Source organism: Nothoprocta perdicaria, unplaced genomic scaffold (assembly GCF_003342845.1).
Source record: "Nothoprocta perdicaria isolate Ctin4 unplaced genomic scaffold, notPer1 scaffold_43, whole genome shotgun sequence".
Classification (NCBI taxonomy): Eukaryota; Metazoa; Chordata; class Aves; order Tinamiformes; family Tinamidae; genus Nothoprocta; species Nothoprocta perdicaria.
The window spans coordinates 3,422,623-3,446,748 of record NW_020455677.1 but is presented as its reverse complement, the minus strand read 5'-3'; the positions used below and the strand labels follow the sequence as shown (position 1 = coordinate 3,446,748).

At 38.2% G+C, this 24,126-nt stretch overlaps 1 protein-coding gene across 3 annotated transcripts in view; it reads right to left on the bottom strand.

Moving 5' to 3' along the window:
• Positions 1-24,126, bottom strand: part of PRKCE (protein kinase C epsilon) — a 265,165-nt gene that overhangs the window by 93,160 nt on the left and 147,879 nt on the right. For 2 of the 3 annotated variants that reach the window (XM_026046230.1, XM_026046229.1), the window contains exons 3-8: positions 8,746-8,905; positions 7,865-7,899; positions 6,956-7,041; positions 5,367-5,499; positions 2,467-2,609; positions 1,247-1,343 (exon numbers count right to left, since the gene is read on the bottom strand). In XM_026046230.1, coding sequence (XP_025902015.1) covers positions 1,247-1,343; positions 2,467-2,609; positions 5,367-5,499; positions 6,956-7,041; positions 7,865-7,899; positions 8,746-8,905 — 654 coding nt within the window. Of the gene's footprint in view, positions 1-1,246; positions 1,344-2,466; positions 2,610-5,366; positions 5,500-6,955; positions 7,042-7,864; positions 7,900-8,745; positions 8,906-12,777; positions 12,825-24,126 lie in introns of those variants that run through there. The other variant, XM_026046231.1, reaches the window with a different exon arrangement.

Sequence of the window (24,126 nt, the reverse complement as noted above, 5' to 3'; positions counted from 1 at the left end):
TCCGGCACCTCCCCCGTTCTCCAGGACCTTCCAAAGATGATGGTGAGCGGCTCGGCTAGGACATCTGCCAGTTCCCGCAACACTCTGGGGTGCATCCCATCAGGGCCCATGGATTTGTGGGTGTCGAGTCTCCCTAGATGCTCCCTGACCCTCTCTTCCTCTCAGGCTCAGGGCAAGCTTAGGGCAAGCCGTCCTCTCTCTGGCTCTCTTCATGTGTCCCTAGAGCCTGGAGTCCTAGTGTGTCCCAGTCCTACTTGAAGTTAATGTGAATGGAGCACTAGTTACAACTCTAGTTGTTATAAGGCAGCCACCAAAAGAGAAGGGCCATCTCTCAGTGACACTCTGAGCACAAATTGTAGTTCTGCTAAATGATTCTGAGGCTTCCTAAAGGTTAAGTATGGTGAGTCCTACTGGATCTCAGCGAGCGTCTCAAGCACTTACACTGAGCTTTCTCCTTATAGCGCTGGAAGCAATAACTTTCCCAGGTAGCTCAAAAGCAAAATTTAAATAGAATTTAGATATTTTTGTTGTTGTTCTTTAAGCCAAAACCTCAGATACTTTCAAAACACTATTCAACCAAAAAGTTGCTTGTGAAGCTTAAAATTAGTTCTGGACTCACAGACTTACAATACACATTGCCATTGAGCTTTGGAAGCTTTTATCCCTCTTCAAAATAAGGATGGGAATTTTCCTAGCTGTAAATAATTTGTCAAGAATTTGACACAAAAGTATGTGCCTTCCTATCTCTTGATGTAAAAGCAGATTTTTCATACACCATTGCATTCTCAGGATGGTACATAAGATATCCTACAGATTTTTAAAACATAAATCAGATCAGGTTATAAAAGTGCTGCTGAGATGCATTCTGTCAGGCTGTCCTCTTCAATAAAATAAGGTCAAATCATTGAAAGTTGCAATATTTGTTTCCAAATGAATGCATGTAAAGAATGTCTGACATGAAGCAGTTTTATCTTCATAAARCTATCTTCATATCTTCACCTTTATCTGTAAAGGCCACACAGACAATCTAGCATGGCCTAATCAAATGGAAGCTGCTATTTTCACCAATATTCAACAAGGCATTTCAAGACGGCAATTTCATGGCAAAAACTTGCTCGGGATCCATGGTACTATCTACAAATTGCCAATGCCTACAATAGAAGTAATTGCAATAGCAACTTTACTCCTCATAGTCAAGAAAATTTAAACATATATATCAGGTAGGAAATAAGAAAAGATATTCCACCTTGATCACAYGGAGAAGTTGGTGCTGACTTTGACCTATCATCCTCTGTTGATGCAGTCCCAGGAACTTGCTGCTGAGTCTCTGCACCTGCAATCAGCTAAGAACAATTCCAAAAGGAGTACTCAGCAATTTATTTTAACAACATTAATTCACAAGATGAAAGCATGAAGGAAACAGAATGTTCTAGCCATGATGAATCTCACTGGCAGACCTCAGCCCACACAATACACGGCATCTTTTCAAACACAGAGCAGAATATATTCAGAGGAATGCAAGTTTTAAAGAAGAATCAAATCTAATAATCATAATCAGTAAGCAGGAAAATTTTTGAATTGCTACCCTGAGAGCCTGTGTAGAAATCTATCTAGTTAACACATTTTTAATGACGTCAAATACCAACAAGCACTGTGAACTAGCTCATGCAATAAGAATAAACTAAGAGTAAAATGAATAATGCAATATTGAATATGAATATTGCAATAAATGCAATAAGAGTAAAATGAAGCTACAGCAGAACAGAGATGATATTTTATGAAAATACAGTAATATTTCTCTATTTCTGCAAGTGAGAGCAATGGTTCTGTTGTCAAACCATGCAAACAGAGATAGAAAGTGTGATCAAATTCTGATCCAGGATACACATTATGAAATCAGAATACTTCCATTAACTTTGGATGTACTCAGAGTGACCTATCCTTTTTGTTCCAAGAACAACAGCCTAGTTCTTCCTATAACAGTGATGATAACACTGAAACCAATTAACTCTGCAACCACCATCTGGCAAACAGTTCCTCTTTATGACAGTCAGCATACTGGACATTTATCAGCATTTATGGGCAGTATCATTTTGTATATAAAGTCCCAACCAATCAATTATTCCACACCATTTTGGAGCAGATAGTCATTTATGATTTTACAAATGGCTGTGTCAGACCTTGTCTTTCTGTCAAATCTTTCTCAAAAAGAATAAATCTTTGCAGACTATAGTCTCCAGGCTTGTAAAACTCAATCAGAACAAAATAATTTTAAAAATGAAACTCAGAACAGATGACCTACACTTAAAAAACAAGAACCAAAGTCTTATTGCTGCACTCAAAGAAGAAGGAAAAAAAAAAAAAATCTTGTGCAGGCTAAGTTAGTCAGATTCTGCCCCAGCTATTTAAGATAAAACRAAGTCAGGCTTATCTCATTTTTCATGTGATGCTAGACAGTTAAATTACCTTTTTCCTTCTCTGCCCGCTATTAGTAATCTTATCCGGAGTGACTCCAAGATCTGCAAGAACTTTAGCGATGCCTCTAGCATCCACTCCGCAGTTTGGTGCCACATTGTTTTCACAGCGTCGATGTACGTTCATCTTGCAAACTGCAATGAAATGTGTCAGAAAAAAGTATTCAAGTAAATTAAATATTACCTTAGGATGCCTTTTATCTTACTTTTCCCAGAGCTTATTGGACCTATTAAAAGCTTTTTCAAAGACAACTTAATTTCAGAAGAAAAGGACTTAGCTGGATTTACAGTGGCACTTAGAATGGAAATATAAAATGATTAACCTGGTTATCATACTTCTGCTATGAAAATACAGTGGCATTGGATTGTCCCAAGAACAGACACAGGAACAAGAGAAAATATCTAATGATTCTGTAAATCTTACATAGAATTTGAACTAGAAAAAAAAATCCTTTGAATCCTTTGATTTTAACCATTCACTGCTCTCATTCTGTCAAAGCAAAGTAAGCCCGTCATATATTAATACCTCTTGCTCTAGTGGACCCAAGAAGATTAAATCCTGCTAGTCAGGCATAAAATCAAGAGTGTTTTATGGCAATTTCTTTAGATCACAATTCATTTACTAAGGTCTTTCTCAAAATACTGTTGCTGGCATATTAGGAGGGGAAAAGAAAGTTTCATTGCTTGCCAGGGTRGGGGAGAACATATTCAAGCGAAGAGTTTATTTTGTCAGGAGCCAGAGAATACACTTTACCTTAAACTTCACTGCCCTCTTGTGGAACAAGGTTTAAGGAAAGCAAAATTCCCAAATCAAATAAATTACTGTATTAACAGTCCATCGGTCAAATTAATATATATATATATATATAAAAATTATATAATTTTATTATATTGTTAGTCGACAAAGTTTTCAACACTATTTTAAACAAAACTGAAAAACTGAGATTAAAATAGCCACGCAAAGAGGTATTATTTATGAGGTAATGACAAGCACTTCAGAAAGCAGGTGCCTTTGATTTTAGGATATCTTTCTGCTCTTAGAATAGCTGAAAGAAATTGCTACACATTGTATTTGGTAACCAAAGCTTAGTGGCAAGTTAAATATTTGACTTGAGACCCAGAATAGAAGACAGACAGGAACTGAACCGATTGAAATAAAGAAATGGGGAAATTTTTGTATACTCAAACTCCATGTAAATGTTTTGTAAAACATAGTATAGCAATAAGCAGTGAATAAATACAGGAAGAATAACTCTCTGGAATACACTTCTCATGCTGCTAGAGCACCAGCCATGCAAGCACAGCTCTGGAGAGGGAGTGTTATTTGATGCTTATTAAAAAGAAGGTAAAGCACAGGGAAAATTCCATTTCCAGCTCTAAAGGTCTAGATTTCAGGTAGACCCTACCATATTTTGTAGGTATAGATTTTTGGAACACATAGAAAGCAACATGGGTTTTCTAAACTACCATTTGCATGCTTCTCCCACACTGTGTATTCACATGAGACATACATTATTTCCTACAGTTAGCAAGACATTAGCCTGTATGGTACTTGAGAAAGAATATGGCAATGAACGAATATATTCACAAATTAGGCAGAGGGATAATATAGCTTTGAGAACAAAACAATTCGGTTAAATTGAAAAGTCTCCTCTGAGCATAGCTCCACTATAATTAAGACAGCTTCTGAACAAAACCTTTAATAATAGTGAAGCAACAATCCTGACACTCTAACACTGAGCACCCGCCAGAAGCGCAGGGCAAGGCTTAAACTTTAGGGTTTGTCATGAGACAACCTTCTTCTTTCCCTTGCTGGTCAGCAGTGTGCGACTTGGAGCATTAGGTCTCGATTAACTCAGCTAGAATTATGCCTTAGTTTGAGTAACTGCAAGAGATAAATTTTATTAATAGATTACAAGGTTTTCTATATACATGGCTCAGTATTTCTGTCCCTTAGAGAAGCACATAACATCTTTTTTATATTCATGAAGATGGAGCTATCATTCATAATGGTGTTAGAATATGAAAATGTGTATAATTCCATTAGGTATTCCTATTGATCTGACATTATCCTCAATAATGAATTTATATCATTCACGTAAATGCACTAATTCCAACATTTTATTAACTATTTTACAAGACATTACATTTCTTTACAAGTGTGTGTTCTGTATTCTCCCCATTTTAGGGCACATATCTCTGCCTGAAACAAGGAACCGTGTATCAAACGGCTTCTGTTAGATTCCTATAGAAACKTCATACACAGTCCCCAGTATGTGTAGTCCACAAGAACATAGTGAATCCTCTCCCTTTATGAATAGAAAGGCTAGGCAGACTATCACAAAGCATGATCTACCTAGATGTAAAACTATATCATCTTCTGGACATGCAGCAACAGTTGTTCTGCTTGGCATCCTACACAGTCACTTTTGAAGAYGAAGTAAAAAATAAATAAATAAAAGGCAGTGTAAAGTAGTGGTGCATAAGACATCCTACCAAAATAATAATTTCAAAATTTTAACCACTACAACTCTGAAAACATGGAAAGCATATGAGCTGATAGGATGTAGAGCGCCATACTCCTAATTTTATATCAACTTCCAATTTCCCATGTGGCAGGAAACATAGCCAGTGCAGAATCTGTTTCTGCACCTTTCTTGTCTGCATCTGTCACTGGGTTGCACTGTAGGCAGAGCAGGGGACCACCTTCTTACCACAATGGCAATCTCCACAGCATCCTGCTGTTTGCCTCCTATTAATTTTCTGTTCATCCTAAAACGGCAGAACGATTTCACAGGAGTAGCATATATGTTGATCACAAGAGCAAAGGCCCTTCTAAGTCTACTGCACTCGCCCAGGAACGAAGAAAAGCTCTGAAGTGGCAATCCTTACCTTTGCATTGTAAACCTTGTCTCAAAAGACCCCAGAGCAATGAACCACAGTGGTCACAGAAGGTGGGCACTTTGTAATTGTGAATGCTGAACTTGTGAGGCATGTTGACACTAAAACGTTGGGATCCCACTTGCTGAAAAAGGAAAGCACGACATATTTCATTCTAGTCAATCTCTTTATAATCAGTGTACGCAGAGGCCCTGCTATGTTTTGAAACCTCACAGAATTCAGGCAAGATAAAATAAGTCTGTGATCAAATGATGATCTTTTATTAYGTATGCTCCCGCCCCAGAGTTCCCACTATTTTATTTGGGGAAAAAGGAAGGGCTGCTGTTGTCCAAGAGATAAAGACTGAAGTCTGCTTCCTAGTGCTTCTGGGAAAAATAAATACACAGCTATCAGGAAAAATCTGTTAACGGGGAAGGCAAGGAAGTCACTCCCAATTGTTTTAGGAGTAGGAGGCAGAACTAATACAGAACTAAGAAAAAGAAACATATCACAGCCCCTTACTTTGCCGTAGTCCACTGTTCTTTAGATTATGAAAATGATAAAAAGAACATGTTGCATTCAGGGAGTCTAAGGTAAGATTACTTACTAATTAAAGGATGTCACTGACAAGTTTTTATAGCAGAGCAAGAGATTTATTTTGATGTTTTTCCTTCCCTTTCCTATTACCGCTGGCTTCTCTCCAGCACTCCAGCACCCCTCTGAACAATGAGGGCGTTGTATCAGCAAGCCATACGAGCCGCCACCAGTCTGGAGCCTGGGAATATAAAGCTATGCAGGATTTTATATCTTCCTGCGGGCACTGGGTACTACCCAAAAACAGGACCAGTAAGATACAGCCCTGTCGAACAACCGTATGTGACAACACAGTTTTCAGGCTTAAAAGAGAGAACTTTTTGGTGGTAAATAGGTATTAAAGGGTGCCTAGCTTTCAATACACACAGTCATTTTGAACATGATATTAAACCCCAAACACAATGTAAAGTAGTAGTGTATAAGATACCCTGTCTGATGCTGAAAAACCTGTTAGCCCTACAGTACCTTGTGTTATCACTACTGTCCTGTTACATAACAGGTCTTCTTTAATGAACGTATGGCTTTTGTTCAACACTTGAACAGTTTGGATGCACTCCCTGTTGAGGCGAGCTTTAAAAAACAACTTCTGGATAGTCTTATATATTGACATAAGATACCTGAGTATACTCCATATACTATCATCTGCCACACAAAATGCAGTTCAGGGATAAAAGGTCAGATCTTGATTCTTTTGAATTAAACCAAAGCTCATTTAAACTTGMAAACAGAGGTTCAAAATGAAAACACAGAGGTGGAACATGCTTAAACTGTGAGTTCAGACATTATAAAAATGTTTACTAACTTGAATAAACTGCCTTACTGAAATTCCATGTAAATTAAACTGTTTTGATAATCTGTCATTCTAGAGTAAATGCTATTATTACAAAAGAATCAGAAGGGCACAATAACCCTTTGTATCATTTATTGATTAAATGGAAGAGATGGCACTAATCCGAACAGATGAAAGAAATAGTTTTATCTAGAAAATACATTTTATAAATATTTACCTCATCGTGAGTTTCCTGTTTTTTTAAGCCAGCACACTTCGTTATTATAAGTTCATGGCATCTCTTGTGGACTACGCAAGTGCAAACTATAAACAAAGATCAGATAAAAGAATGAGTTTTCATGAAGATTGATTTTCAAGGAAAAGATTGAAGACAAAAGACCAGAAACACTAGGACATTACAGACATGCTGCTAGTGACTGCTGATTTAGGCAGTTCTAGGTCTGGTTTGTAAAAGCAGAAGACATCCATTTTCAAAAAGTCAATGCATTAAGAGAAYTAAAGCCAAAAAATTCTCAGTTATATAAAACTGCAAATCACCTTGTAAAGTACTCTTTTTTTTTTTTTTCTTCTTCTGTAACAATCATTTATTTGATACAGTCCATGATTTCCACACCAGGTAAAACTAATTCCTGCCTGGAAAGCTTCCAGAGGAACAGAGACGTAAGGACAATTCATTGTAAAAGAAACTGAGAGTTGAAAATGAAGCACTCTGGCAGTCTTAGCTATATTATGACCTCTATATTATATTATCTCATCTATTTAATTACAGTCTTTGCAATTACCTAGCATTTTTCAGGGAAGAATCTTAAGAAAAAACAAAAATTAAGAATTTTAAAATGCAAGAAGTGAAAAAATAAGAAACCAGAACCACCAGAACTGTCACGAGTTGGATGTACATCAAGAGATACCTAGAATTCACTATTCAGAAATGCTAATTTTACTATTTTCTACATGCTGTCCCAAACCAACAATGTTAAACAACTTAGTGTGACTTATTGTAAAAATCTTTGGTGAGCTCAACAGGTTCAGATCTACASTCTTGCTCTAAAGCCTTGCCTTTGTACATATAAAAGCCCTTACTTATATTTTATAACTTCAAAATTTCTACTGTGCACTTTCATCTTACCTTGACATTGGTATCCCTGTTTGCCTATTACACCCCTGAAAATAAAACAAAGCGTTTTAGAAAATGTAGTAGACAAATTTAAAAATTACTTTTTTTTAATTCTTTTTCAYGTACATTGTCATTCAGCATGTTCCACATTAAGAAAGAGTGTATGTATTCATTGCCATACACTCTTATGAAATAACAACAGTGGATCAGATCAGACATTAGATTTCTAAGGTACAGCTGAATATCTTTGGGTAACTTTGGAAAACATGAATGGAGTTACTGAGGAATCACTGAAAAATGAATGTCTCTACAGCTTCTCCCTACCTGAAAAACATGGCTATTCAAAAGTCACGTAAATCTAAAAGGGATTCCTGACTTATAAATGATTGCTACTTATAAAAGGGAGTTCTTCACATACATTTCAATAACAAAGACCTTGCAAATCTAGCATCCCCCCAAAAAACACAATAATCTCATCTTCCCAAAACTTACTTAGATGAATGCAATTTCCAAGCAAGAAGATGGTGACACTCAAATGCCTAAACAAGAATTTGRGACTTTGGCAAAATGTGAAGGTCAAAAGCTACACTTAGGCAACTACAGTGCAGCAGACTGGCTGTCTACCTAGAATTTATGGTGTGTACTAGACAGGAAGAGATTGAACTTTGTGGCTCAGAGAGAAAAAACAAACAAAAACACAGCAAATTATAACATTCATAATCAAAGTCTGGCAGTCTTCTATTATTGCTTGCAAACCTGATGACAGCTTAATATGAGAATAAAGAGGAAAAGAAGCAGTACTCAGGTCCACTTACACTTCAGTAAAGCCAGGAGGATATTTTAACTYTCTAATACACTGTTAAAAAGAAAACCAAGTTAAAGGTGCTTCATACCATATAAAATCTCTGCAGTGTGAACAATATGTTGGTTGTCTAAGATAGGTGGCCATAAACTTGTGTCCGTTAACCTGGTGCACTCTGCGTCGCACGGCGCCCTGGCGCTTTCGGGGGCGCATGCGCTCCCGGAACACACGTTCTTCATTGTCCTTGGGGGCTGAAACAGAAGAGAAGACATGAAATGAAATACATACTGCCTGCACCACACACCAAGATGGAAAAAATGCAGTGAGCATCTCTATAATCTCCAAAAATAAATCTCTGTAGCTAGCAGTGCAAAAAATCTTCCCTAACACAAGCATAATTTGTTCTCTTTTAGCATGAAATGCTATATGGCAAGTGTCTTCATTGCATAGTATATCTACTTATGACCATAAACCTTTCTTGCTACATTCAACCTAAGCTGCAAACAAGTCTACTGAATTCTTTTTAACTACCAATCACACTAACAAATTCTTAAACTGGAATTAAATAGTTAGAATCTCCAGAGATGTCAGACTTTCATCTCACTTGATCCTCAAAAGACCACTCTTTTCCCATCCCTCAAGAAGCCTTAGAAAGTGCTGACATCAGCACAGAAAGCTCAGTACCAAGCAGAACAAAAATTATATTCAAAACCAATTGCTCTGTAGAATCTCTCATTAGGATCTGAGCTTCAGGCTCTAGTGCTCCACTTCAGGATCAAGATACTATCAACAAAATGTTCAAGAGAACATCGTTGTTTCTCTTATATACAATCAGGCAGGAATTAGTTAAGAGATTCAATGGTAGAAAAAGTCAAAATTTAAGTTACTACCTCTCCCCAAAAAATTTACACCTGGAATACACTGAGTCATTTTTTTCCAAGGCAATTATTTAGAGAAGCATCACTAACAACTGTATAAAATTTGCCACCCATTTGCACCTGTTCAGAATGAATTAGCAACAACGAACACTACACAATTGTTAATGAGACAGGTTTTACAAGCAAACTAAACAAAGACCTAAATCCAGTCTTCTGTTGTCAGAGAAAACTGTATCAAACTCTCCTGCTCATGATGCATCTAGCTTTACATTTAAAAGTTTTATATTTTTAAAGGTTTTAAGCTTTTGCCTCCAATTCCTAGCAAAAGTTTGCACCAGATCATCATTCCTTTTGAACCTGGAAACTTGCTTCTAATCTCCAGGATAGATTTTTCTCATTCTTGTCTGCAGCAAAGATATGGGAGGGCAACACAAACTGGCAGAAGCAAAAATCATCTTTGGCAAGAGACAAATTTTCTCAAAACACCTTCTTCACCATCTGCCTACCATTCTTGCCACTTCTTTCAACAGAAAGACCCTGTGATCTTTAGTACTACAATAGGAAAAGTTATGGCTAAGATATTTGACAAGAGAATATATTTTTATTTATGCATGTTGTATTCTTCTCATATATATTTTGTTGAGGTCAAGTGCTTGTATCAATACAACTCATACCTTCTCTTACTGATRCATATATTCTCAAGAATGGCTTTCTTTATGGACAACAAATGAATGCAATGAAACTACACACCCACCACTTCTATGCATGTCACATATTGAAAAGGATTTAATACTTTTCTTCTTGGAATTTCACCTTCACTGAAACATTATGCCTTTTAATGTTATGACTCTGGTCTATTACAAGCTTTTTTTACACCAGCTTCTCTTCCAAGCCATAATGTAGTGCTAACAATAACGCAAAGCAAAAGAAATGAGAACAATTACATATGTAAAGCTAAAGTAATAACAATTTTTTTTAAAAAAGTCTCTAATGTTATGACTCTCAGAAAGCAGAATAATTTATTTAGGAGCTGCTAGAAAATGGTCTTAAACTTGATGAACAGAGAACATGGGAAATGCAGAGCATAGACCCATGAGCAGAGACCAATCTCTTCCACTGCGCAGCAAGTGCCAGAAACCATGACACTGTTAGTCCTCTAAACACCCTATGATGTGCTTTACTTGCACATCAGTATCTTGCAAAAAAGTTATTTTCAAAATGAGATTTCACCAAGATGTGTGATGGCCAGAAGGGAATTTCTAGATGAACACATACTGCCTTACACAAATCTACCCCTCTTTTATCTATGTCAAAGAATGGCCAAAAGCTGAAGGTCCTAACCTTCCCTTCAAGGCAGGAGACAAGACATTTTCATTATATTTATTTTTACGCATTAAATAATATATCAATTTCTAATAACAACTCAGCCCTGTTGGAGAAAGATCATCTTTCACAAAGAATGTACAGCAAACAGTTGGGAATAGGAATCTTTGGTAAGATTTCCAGCTTTTGAATGATCTATTGCCGTCAAAAGCTGCTAGAAATCTCTCCTCCCCCCCTTCTTAATCTGCAGTATATTACTRTTATTTCTTTTGGTTATCATCCCGATTTCAGGATTTACTAAAGCATGCAGCCTTCATGCGAGAAGGTTAACATTAAAATACCCCTCTCCCAGAAAGTTTTCACAAAAAGTCATCTGCCTATATGGAAAGAACAAGATATTCTCACAGCGTGCAGTTCACGATTGATACCATAATCAATCTACAATATTGCTTTTTTCATTTTTTGATAAAAATGAAACAGGGGCAGGCTGAGCCCCAGCCTGCTGTTACCCAAGGGGTAATAAAACACACACTGCTTCACGCTGCTCACGCAAGACACTGATGTTTTGGGTGAGTTACAAGGATGCTCTGCACTGCAGGTACAGATCAGGCAGTAGCTTTACTTTACTGCAAGTCAAGCAGTAAAACTTTACCTACCCCTCGCTCAAGTCAAACCCAGTACATCTGCATTTACTGCATAACAAACTGTCACACTAAAGACATTCATATAACTGTCTCATGACATCTAATCCACTAATGAGCTACCAGGCTCTCCCCAAAGTTTTCTATTCACAACCAGAAAAGCAAAGATGACTAGACCTCATCAGAGGAGTTGGGAAAACCCCAGACATTTGGGTGACACAACCAAGGGGTATTTTCAAGATGTGCTTTGAAAAGAATCTAGCATCTCAAGCAATATTGGCATTTTAAATTAATTTTATAAATAAAAAGTCCTACACTGGCATATGATAGATTCTATAAAAAATAACAGTGTATTGCTTACACTTAACATTTCTATTCTTAGTAGAGTTCAAATTAGAATAAATGAATTTGTCATAGCCAGTCTATAAGCAAGTTCTAATGAAAACAGTAAGTTCTGCTCACACCATTTCTGTTCTATAGTCACACAGGGTTTACCAGTGAGTTAGTAAAAGTCCTTTCTTCATACAAAGTACATTCAGCTCCTTGTCCTTCAATCTTTTATATTATTTAGTTTATCCTTCTTTAATACATCCATTTCAAAAGAAGAAAATGTTCTTTTGAAAAGAAAAGGAAAAATGTTCATCATAACTCCAGATTGTTCATGGTCAGTTCCATCAACTGAGTGTACTGAATTTGGTGGTCCTCAGGAACAGCCAAATTCAGAAGTAATTTTTATCCAAAACATCCTGAATAAAACCATTATCTCCTTTCATTCCAACCAAGAGTAACTCCGAGTTATCTGGAAAACAACAGCATATGATTATTTTAACAGACTCACATGTACAGGCCAACACATTGCCTACAATTTCATAAGCCACAACCCTGAAGACTTCCAGACTTAGCACTTAGAGAAGTATTAAGTATTATAAAAGACAATGCAAGTATTTGGAACGCAAAAATCAGAGAAATATTTTAAACACTTGTTTGTCAAAATGAACTATCTGGAACTACATTTAACGCTATTAGCAATATAAGCTGTAGCAAGCATATATAACAGGCAACATCTCTACATGCTTCTGAGACAACCTAAGTGCTTTTCAGCATCTCTAGGGTGTCTTCAGATGACTGCTGGTCCTAAACATGGCCAAGGGTACAACAAAACATACCAAGTTTAACACCAACCTGTCACGGTTACAACAGAGCCAGCTGAACATTAAACGCAAGGGAACAAGGATGCTAGAGATGTTCATGGTTGCAGATTCAAATTAAGAGCTTTTGTACCGTAACGTTTCCAACGTGGCCGCTGCAGCCGGTGCACGTGGCACCGCACCATGGCGGAAGCGAAYGCCCAGGCCGCCCTGCTCAGCAAGGCTGGTTTGTTACTGGCCTCGCGSAGAGCAGGGAGGACGCCGAGGCCCGGGGACGATCTGCCTGGCGTCACGGTGCCRCCGGGAGGCCGAGGCAGGCCCGTGGCAGGGTGGAGCGTGACTGTAACACGATGCAGCAGAACGAGCTCCCCGGGGAACCTTCCAGAACGCCGCTTGGGGCCTCCGCAACAGAGGCCCAAGCAACAAAGCCCCTGCTTTGGCGTTTGACTTGCTTTCCTTTTCCTTAATAAATAAATAAATAAAGCAATTCTCAACTGCTTTCCACTAGGCGATTGCTTGCCAATGCTCCAGAGCTTCTCTCTGCCCAAGCTAAGGGCTCTCCGGACCGTTCTCCGCAGTTCTTGGAGCGCAGGGACACCAGTAGCCCCGCTCCACCTTTGTGAGCCAAGACACAGCGGGTGCTGTCAAGCAGGGAAAACACAAAGCCGAAGAGCACCCAGATGCCGCATGGATATTAATGGTGCTCCAGYACTTCCAGCACACAGAGAAGCCTAATTTAGTTTCTCCAAGTCTCCCCCGTTGTCAGCCACACCCGGCTTGGAGGTGGCAGCGGAGCCACAGCACGGGCGAGCAGCCACCTCTTTTTGAGGGGCCGTTAATGAGACAACGGGGAGAAAGAGAGGCAAAGAACAGCTCTCACACGTGGTTTAGGTGCCCTGCTAGCTGTGCATGCATACGCATGTGGGAGGGGGCTCTTTGCGCCTTAGACATGACGGGGGTGCTGATCCCAGGGAGCCATGTAGAAACGCAGATACTTCATGGACTGACAGCTATTTATGTAAGAAAATAGAGAGGCAGATTCCTCCTACTCCCTCCCAGGTTCTCCGCTGGTGGTATTTAACATTAATTATAGCAATAGCGGGGGAAAAAAGCCATGTTAGGCGGAAATATGATTTTTTAAGAGATACAGCACAGCTGAAATAAGATTTTTTTTCCTTAAGTATAGTTTTCACATTACACTCCACTTGGCAAAAGAAGTTACATTGCTAGAAATACCACAGGGAAATTAACGCAGCACAAGTTTTCTAAAAAGTCCATTTCACATCTCAAGGTTTTTAAGTCGAAATTGAAACTTCCAAGAACGTCTCCTAAAGACAGAGAACTTTCAGCTTGAAAGGAGATAGTTGGAAGAAACAAAAATTTGTGCAAACTCAGGCTTCTTTATTCTTGCAGTGTTCTCTCTGGGGAGGAACAGTCTCTCTCTACATAATACCCTAATAAATAGTCAATAAAACTGCAATTAGAGAGGTGGAAATGTATTCTGCATATGGTAAATACTGATGCTGCCATTCAGGAYAGGTATCTTACTCTAGTGAATGTAATGGGGTCTAATCAAGAAGTAACATAAAACTTGGACCTGATAGTTGGTCCTGATTAAAGTTTACCCAGGAAGAAAATGAATTTGAACTAAACTTCAGTAAGTGTTTGTGATGAGGCATCAGTGATGAGTAGTGCTAGTAGTCAAGTGGTAGCATTCAGAGTGTTAATGCTCATTAGCAAAACAAAATCTGTAGTAAGGTGTAATAGTTCTTAATAAGCCAAGTAATTCCCATAGCCGAACATATAAACAGTTTTTCAAATGCATCTTTCAAGCCCMTCACAGACCAAGCTTAGATTGGGTCATATAAAATATCCTCTAGGAGCTGCAGTATAGGTCGATAGATGCCTCAGTTAGTGCTAAGCTGCTACGACTATGCAGCATGTTGTTGGCGGCAYAAAAATGGGCCTTGGGCTAAGCCTACAAGCGGGGCCTCTGGGCTACTTGCAGGTTGCCCTTGCAGCAGGGACCCATGCTCACACCAACTGCCCTTGAAGCATTTTCAAGGATGGATGGAAAGCAGGACAAACATACCACGGTCAAGGCTGCCATGGAAGATAATCCTCCCAAATGTTTATTTTAACAGGGCTGCAGGCTACAGTACTGGTTGCAGGGCTRGCACTGGAGCCACTGCACTTTGTCAGTTCTTGGAAAGGAAATGGTGCCATGATGCTAAAACCACCGGGCGCTGGGAGAATTTCAGTGCAGAGCCCTTTTCCCAAGAGGTAACTATTAAACCAGACAGATCCCAAAAGACAGTATTGTAAGCACTTTTGTGACAGATAGGAAAATAGTGCTGAGCTTTTCCTACTAGTTGCAAAAGCTCTGTAAAGAGTGATGAAACAAACTTGTACGACCGGAATTTCGAGTCTTTCAGAAAATTTTTTCAGCCCTGGCTTTATTCCTTTACCATAGAATAACAGAAATATAAGTGTAAGGCACCTCGGAGATGCCCTTGACCAGCCTCCTGCAGTGCAGAAGGCTCTCAAGTGCTTCACTCAGACCCCGCTAGCATTTGTCTGGTTGTTCTTGAAAAGCTCCAGYGAGGGAAATTCCACAACACGCTCCTGTATCTCCTTTCACTACCCTGGCAGGCAGCTTGTTTTGCTAATATCCAACCCAAATCCTTTTGGAGCGGTTATATGCCAGATAAGTGAATAGTAATCTGGAAAAGCAAGTTTTCCCCAGCACAGAAACTCCTGATGTATCTCCAGCCAGGCCAGGGACTATATCCTATTGCATGCCACGTGCTAAAGAGCAGGCTGGGGATGGCTGCAGACACAGCAAGAAGTCACAGAAAAGAGCACTGTAAAAGTCATGAGCACTTCCGAGGCCATCACAAGACAGAAGCTGCTGTGAGCCAGTCCTGTGGACACTACAGTTACTTCGCAGCTGCAAAACACCAGGTATATGAAGGTAAAACAGGAGACCAAAACCACTTCTGTCTTTGTTACTCTCACAGTCTTCTTGTTGAGGYCACTTCCAGGTCACCTTCCTGATAGTGGCAACTTTTCATCTGAGTTTAGAAACGCACATACAAAAGCTAAATTGCAGTAAAAATCYGCACAGAAAATCTTAGAAACTTTACGTAAATGCATGAGGGACAAACATTTATGGTGTCTAATCTACATAGGTCAGAGAAGTTAAGCTTTCAAAACATTCATTATGCCTATTCTCCTATGAAGCTCCAGCCTATCATAAAAGTCACACTCAGGTTTTAGAGTATTTCACAGTGGAAATGAAATCTTCTCACCCATGATTTAGATGAACACCATTCTAGGGCGCATCACTATTGCGAAAGAGAAGACAAGAGAAGACAAACTTCAGCAGAAGGTTACATTGAAGATAGGTTTTGGGTCTTTCTTTTGTTTGTCTTCCAACATTGTTACTTCAAAATATTAACTACTTCTCCAAGTCTTGAAGAGTTCCCTTTTAACTTGTYCCATAAGAAAAAATAACTCTGAAAAATAAAGCAATCTGCTTTTTCATCTCTGTTTTTTTTCAGTTCTGCTGTTCTAGCTCCAGAGGATAATTTAATAATGAAACTAGATGAAAATATTTTAATTTTGCTGTAAATGCTCTGTAGACTTTGAGGTAAAGATCAATCTAACTGATCACAAACACAATTTCAGAACATGAAAGGATAAATGAGGAATTACCTTGCAGTCTAAAGCCTGTATCCCTCAATAGGGCAGAGTGAATTCCCTGGAGATTGCTTTTGAATCAGACAGGACCCTATCTAACACAACTGAGAAGGCCAGAAGAGTTAGCACAGCACCTCCTTTATCGCAAGCAATACAGATTCCTCCCCTTAGCATGACTAATTCTAGAGTAAATTTAAAAGCACTGATCCCTGAATTCTCCACTCAGAAAATTCTCAGGAAGGCCAGAGGAGTCTCAAGTACAGGCAGAATGACATTGATATGCTCATATTCTATTTACAGATTAAATATTCAGACTCCCTCTTTTAAATATTTTTTCATCAAAGTAAAAGGAAGCTGTAAAAGTTTGAGGGTTATTTCCTACCAACAGTCTTTAAGTAACGAGACACACAGTATTTGTACCTTCATGCAGGCAGTCCCAGTCATGGCACTGTAATGGTTTTCATAAAGAAAAGATTTGACTTCCACAATGAGATTTGTTATTAAAAATAACAGATGAGATGTGCATCTTCATCTGTTTTGACCAATAAGCTCATGACCCTTCACACCTGGTTTATTTCATTAAATATACCATATTTTGCTCTGTTCAGGCAAATGATATACAATAATATTAGCAATCTAACTATTTAGTGTCAGGAAAGACATCTTGCACCAGTAAAGCAGGGAAGCTTTTTGTTTCTTTTTCCCAAAGTAACTTCAAAGGCTGTTTCCCAAAGCCAGTTTAAACACTAGGTTGACAATAGAAATGGTACCCCAAAGCACCACATCTGCACCAAGCRAGCCCCATGGTTGACAGACAGAAAACAAGACAGCATATGAGCACATGCAGTTGAAGCAAGTTTCTTCATTTCACGTGTAACTTCATAAGCTGGGTTTGAGGGCTGGCAATACAGGATACTGACAGTCAGGCCTGCAGAGCACCCAGAAGGTCCTCATGTGAGCTGCACAGGACTTCCTTTTCTTGGAGGGAGGGAGCAGGGGTTGTCACCCTTTGGTCCTTTAGTCCAAAGGGAAAAACATCCCTTAGACGTTTTGCTTCTCCCAGGTCTACTCTTGCATTGTGTAAAACAATAAAGATATTAGTGTTATTACTCACCATAGAAAGGATTATTGTCCAAGACCGCCACCATCAGTAACTTTCTAGCCACTTTTTTTCCTTTTTGGCTATCTATCATGTGCTTCTACCAGTGCTTCAACATGCTGTTGCTGTTTTGGTCGGATACCTTTCAGCAGGGGTCACATCCTGCCCCTCATCCTGGGGGATGTCACCCTTTCCCAGCACCCCTGTCCTGTCCATTTCTTCAGTGGCCAGTTCTTGCAATCCTTCACAACAGGCCAAGATCAACAGGCAAAGAACTTGCTCCCTTTTTCATTGATTTTCTTAAAAATATTGGAAGAATTTGTCTCTGTTGCTTCCCTAGAGCTTAATTAAAGAAGTCTGACTCTCATGAGCAGCGCTATTAAAGCTACTCTCCCATTTATGTCTTTCAATATAAAATCTATAATTAGCAATTGCCRTTCAGAGAACAATAATTATGTTATGTAAATCCTGAAGTACTCATATGATTTATTATCAGCCTACTACTTTCAAACACCAATTGAGCAGAGCACTTCTGAATATGACTTTATGAAAGAGCGTATTCACTGGGCCGTGGATTTCCATTTTCCATGGAAAAAGCACATGCTACTTAGCAGTCCTGCTAGATTTCAAGCCTTGGCATCTCTTGCACTGTCAAAATGGAAACTAAATGACATGCTCTTTTTCTCTGCAGGGCTCTGGGCACAGCATCATGAGGCAACTGCAAACGATGAGTTTGCAAATTGTCAGCGGAACCTGAATGTGTTACATAGGTTTTTAACAGGGTGGACCTTCATGACCCATCATGGGCAGAACAAGACACATAACTGCTCATTAATAAGACCAAAAATAAGTTCTCAGATTTCTCAATTGCTTTTGGATTTCAATATATAGTTTATTTTACTGTATGTGCACTACAAAGTGATAAAAAACACATCAATGGGACAAACCAAAAGAATTGCTCATACTCCTTCTGTACAAGTAATTTGGTGCCTACTGGTCATTTGCTCCCAGCTCCATCATCTGCTCCAACTGCTAACACTGCATTGCCCATTCTAAATGTCCTGTTGACTTGTGTTCCAGCCCTTCTGAGAACAGAGCAATAAAGAAATCTCTCTCCATTAAGGTCTGCCTGCAAAAGTTTGTGGTATTTGGCATTCTGGATACTCTGCCAACTGAGACTCTCGCCTCTTGTTCAGCAAAGCAGCATGTACCCAGCCCTCAGGCTATGGGGAGGGGAAAAAAACCTTTAAAATGTGACACATTCACCTGAAGAATGAGAAAAAATGGAAAAAGAAAGCCCTAAAGGGAACCTCCCAGCATCTTTAATCTTTATTACAGCAAATCTCACCTTTCTCTGTACACTGTGATTTCAAATCAGTATGGGGCTGGCCAAAGTATTTATCTTAACATGCAATAAAGACCCGGGAGAAGTTAAGACACTGTGTTAGAAATGAGTTATAAAAACTTGGTTGCTGCCAKTTTTTTTCTATCTCTTTGATAGTCCAATCTTTCCACCTCCAGTGTTCACATATCCCATGAATTCTGTAGCCTTGGGAAAGGCAGACACTTCAGCATCTTTCACAGTCTTGGTATTTTGGTGAGCATTTTGTCCAAGCTTTCATACAAACTGAAAAGTGCTTCCAGCTAATGAAAAACTGTCTTATTGGCCAATTACAACACTCCAGCTGAGTCAGAATTTCAGTAAAGTTTTAAAGTATCAGCTGCTTGAAGTAATCTAGTGGGATCTGAGCCATTTTTCCTGACTTCGGGCAGTCCATGTCTCTAACGAAAGTAAACTCCCAAAGGAAAAGAATTGGCAAAATGGACTTTGAAGAGGGAACAGATGTGTTGATTGARATGTATTTTGTTTTTCATAGTTCTGTAAAGCTGATGTAATATTCAAGAACGCTTAAGAACTTACTGATTGAAGCAGCTGGCAAGTGGGAAGGGTGGGATGCTGGATGATGAGGTGCCTTACTGTGGGAATTGAAGGGAAAGGGAAAAAAAAGGAGACTGAAATGCAGTCATCCATAATTCTTATCCTTTCACTTCAGAGACACACACAGACAGGACATCAAGCAAAAAGGGAGGGAGAAATAAAAGCAAGCCCAAGGATGATGGAGCAGAAGACATCAGAGAAGACTTTTCTTGCTCAGGGTAGGGAACCAGTGAGCAGTGCCGCTCACGCTGGTAAGGAGCAACCCCCAGCAGCAACCGCAGTGCAAGATCAATGGCAATCAAGTGAATTTCCTTCCTATTCATCTGACCCAAGGAAAAGTTAACTCTCCTTGCAAATAATTTTTCCATGATATGAATTAGCAGTTTTTTTTATATATACACATATAAACACACACACATATATATATAAAAAACAGAGATAGCTAGAGAAAAGTACACAGAACAATGACTCTTCTCATGCATTAAAATTTAGGTTCAGATTCACCAATGTTTTCACAAAGATACTGGGCCAAATCAATTTCATTTAATGCAATTGACCTGAAAAATAAATATTGGTTGATCCTAGTTGTTTTTTATTCCAAATATGTGATATTCACTGTTATATTTATACATGCTACACTGAAAAACTATGTTTACACAGAAGAACGGGTACAGAGAAAGAGCTCTGCAAGACTGAGATACTTAAGACAGTTACATATCTTATTCTATTACTCTAAGCAAATTGACTTTTCCTGCTTCAGCAAATCTCCTTACCATTTGTTACTTTTTAAGACCTAAAATAGCTCAGTACTAGTGAATCCCCACAGCACTCAGTAGAAGTTGACTTTCAAAATATATGTGAAGACTGCGTACAAGAATTAATCTATGTGTGTGGGAGAAAATCTACTTCTAGCATTTCTTAAAATGGTATGTCTTCTAAGAAAAATATTTGTTAACCTCTGGGCTGTACATCTGTATACTATAGCTAAAAGAGAAAGCAGAACACTGAGAAGGATGGTGAAATCTTTTTCATCTTTTCTGTAGCACAAATSTGATAATCAAATATTACTTTAGGATTCAAACATAGGATTCCTGTTCATGCCAGAGAGGAAAGAACTAATTCAGACTAAAATTGAGAAAATACACTTCTTGGAATTATTGGTGATTTAAGTTTTTTCTTATTATTGTAGTGATCTGTGTAGCTGTTTTCCATTAGACACAGAAGCTGCCGACTACATTGTCAATACTACCTTTTATTTTAACTATTCTGGAAAATCAGCCAAGTTTATTGCCATTAACAACACAAACCCAACCCGGAATCCTGCCTACAATGCAAGGAAGATGAGGCCTAAGCCAAATACACAGAGAAGGAWGGGAAGCATGTGCAGAATGAAGCATCTTAAGATGGATTCATAATAGAATAAAACCCTTCCCTAAAAAAAAAAAAAAAAAGAGAAAAAAGGGTTATTGGTTATAACCCTTTATTTATTCCAGAAAATAGAGATACATATATAAAAAATATGCAGAATTTGGCTCAGATTACTTACTGTGTGGTCCAAAGTATAAAGAGACAATATATTTCAGCAATTATAAAATATTAAACTTTAAAACTTAATTCTATTTAATGTTTTGTTTAACAAGAGGTCAAAAGGTAGCAGACTCTATTAAAATAACTTTCCAAAGCATACTCACATCACAGCCTAGGAACACAAACACTTTCTGTCTTCCCTGTTTCCCCAAGCACCTCTGTTCATATTCCAGCACTATATAATTCATTTTAACTTGGCCTTATCAGGTTGCCRAATAAGGCTGTGGAAGTCAGCTGGCCATAAGTTAAATAAAATAAACTCAGTGACTCCCTATTACTGCTGTCACCAGTATAGCTGTTCCCATGGCTAACTTAAACACCACCACAGGAAGCTGCATCCCCAATCAATTCACAAGTTGGGAAGTGTGGTGTAGGGAGATTTGATTTAACAGAGCCCAGAACTGTCTGGTTGAAGGATGTGGCAGTTAGAAGCTGGAGGCTGGATTTTATTTTATTTTATTGAAGACTTGTATAATCTCAAGAAAACTAAGACATATGGCAGGATTTCTAAGTTAGTTCCAGGCAGATTTCAATTTCTCACTTACTTTCTCTAAGTGTAAATTACCTAAGAAAGTGTCACAAGTTCCTCGAAAAAAATCCTTTTAACACAATTTGCTGTTAGAAAATGAACTTCTAAACAGAAACTCCCACTTTTGACAGCTCTGTAGCTGGAGCCTCTGACAACTTTCCAAATGAGACATTACAGCATTGATAAATTAATTTTGTATAATCATTTCAATTCAGAAAAAAAGATAAGCATCCTTGTTGACAATTAGGCAAAGAATTCCCTAAGAAAAATTTTCACCCAGAAAGTGATTCTGTCATCCAAAATTATAGCTAAAAGCCAATGAGTCAAATGAAAACTTTTCCTATAGCAAAATATTTATCAAAAAATGATAATAAACACAGAAAAAAAGTACTTTGAATTCCTTTTCTTTAATAAAAGATTACCCTTGCTAGTAACATGCCAAAAGTAAAAATAAAGTCACTCATTTTGAGAAATAAAATTGAAAAAAAAATCTTTGAAGTAATGTAGATTTAAGCCAAGTTTACAGTCTGTTCTTTTTCTTTATTCCAGTATGAAGACATAGCAGCCAAAAGATCTAAACAACAACAACAAAAATTATAAGCCAGAAGACACCATTTCTGAATTCTAGTACTCCAAAAATCACTTGAAGTGACTACGTTATTCAACCTGTTACAAGGTTCCAAATAACATCATCCAACATCCAATACACGGACACAAGCTTTTTCAGTTTACTTCAATACTCATGCATTTAAAAATATCATATTATGCAGTGAATCCAAACTAGTCAAAAGTGCTGAGAGATTTTGTGCTCCTCCATTTTGGAGCACAACACAATGAACTTGTGCTATAAAGCTCTGGTTTTATAAGATGCAGCAAAACACTCTGACCTCAGCTACATTAAACATGCCTTAAATTACAAGTCCAAAAACCTGAGGCACTCAGTAAAGCTGGCCACATTTATATAGGGGGACCACCACGAGCATATTTCAGAATCAGCTTGCTTTTTCTCCTRCATGCATGAATCTCATCCATATATAAAAGAAACCTCATTACATGATGGAAAAAGAAGTCACAGAAACTGCCCAAGAAAATTAGATGGAGCTAAGTGATTTTTCAGCCAGCCCACACAGAACATTAGGGGGAAGAAGGCATTCCTGTGAGCAAGCATTAGCACTATTATTAGCAGCTCTGAAACTTATTTAAAAGAATTATTCCAGCTTCTATCCCAGCAGGCAACACAAACTACACTTGTTCCCTGGATAGAGAAACAGAGATACAAAGTCATTAAAATATGATCCTCCCTCTGCATTGCATTTATCTTTGCCAGAAGCAAGGAAAGCAGGACTGAAACGGTTCCTGGAAAATAAGGGAAAAAAAAAAAAAAAACAACAAATCAATCTCAGTTTAACAGAGGTCATTTTGGATGTTACAGCTCTTATGCTAGGGCTGTGGGTTGATGGAAATGGTTTGTAGTTGKTCTAGAAAGGTGTAGAAAGCTGTGCTGGCAGGTAAAAGCACTAAGGTCTCAGCTTGACATTGGTCATGTTGAACACGCAGAGAGAAGCAGATCGCTGTTGAACAGCCTCAGAAATGACTAGGCTGAAGACTAGGCTCCCTAGTGCACCCAGAGCACTTTTTGAATCAAGCTTTCCTGAACTCGAAATGAACATTATAAACTAATATGGGCACCTACACATCGTAATTGGGTGCAATTAGGAGATATAAGGAACTCTGGGCTTCACATCAGTGCTTACAGCATGAAGTGTTCCAGCCTACAGCCCATCTCTTGAAGGAGCACTGCCCCCAAAACCATCGTTCTCCTCTCGGGCAGAAATTGTGTACCTGCTAAAATATAATACAATATAATATAAATGGCCTTCATCAGGGACCATCTGTCATAAACTGCCTGGAGCCTTGAATTATGGTGCTGTAAACTCACACAGAAAGGGTCTTATTTTGAACAAAGGAAAAAAATGGCTCAGCAAGTGTGGAACTTCTTTAAAAAAACTAAAGCAGAAAGTTTCCTGATAGGTAACGTGAAATAACAGGTTATATTAGACTAGGCTAATAATTACTCCCTTATTACTTTTTTTAAAAAAATGTAATGGTGGTGTTATTGCTTTCCTTTAGGTCTAGCTCTTGAAGAACGGCATTTCTCTTATGATCCATTTTTCATCTAGCACTGTCAAATACTCATTCTCCCTTTCCCTCTGTGCCCCTGATTCCAAAGGAACAATAGCTAGAATTGACATGACTGCTTTTGTAAAATATATGACATCTTTCATAGTTTTTTTTAAATATCTTTCATGCACAAGTGTCAGTGACTACAGTATTTCAAACTTTATGAATATACACTAAGTGAATCTAATAGGTAAAATTATAAAAAATAATAAAATCTAAAAAATGAAACAAGATAATTTTAAAGATTTTAGAATTACATAAAAGCAATCCTGCTAACATGAAAACAATTATTAAAGAAATAGTCAACGATAGGTCTTAAACTTGCATATAAAAGCCAACCATCTTAAACATTATTAGCACATGAATACATTAATATTAATATGAACATGTCATGAGCTCAAAAAAATCTTAATTAAAAGCCTTTTCCACAGATTCTACCTGTCAT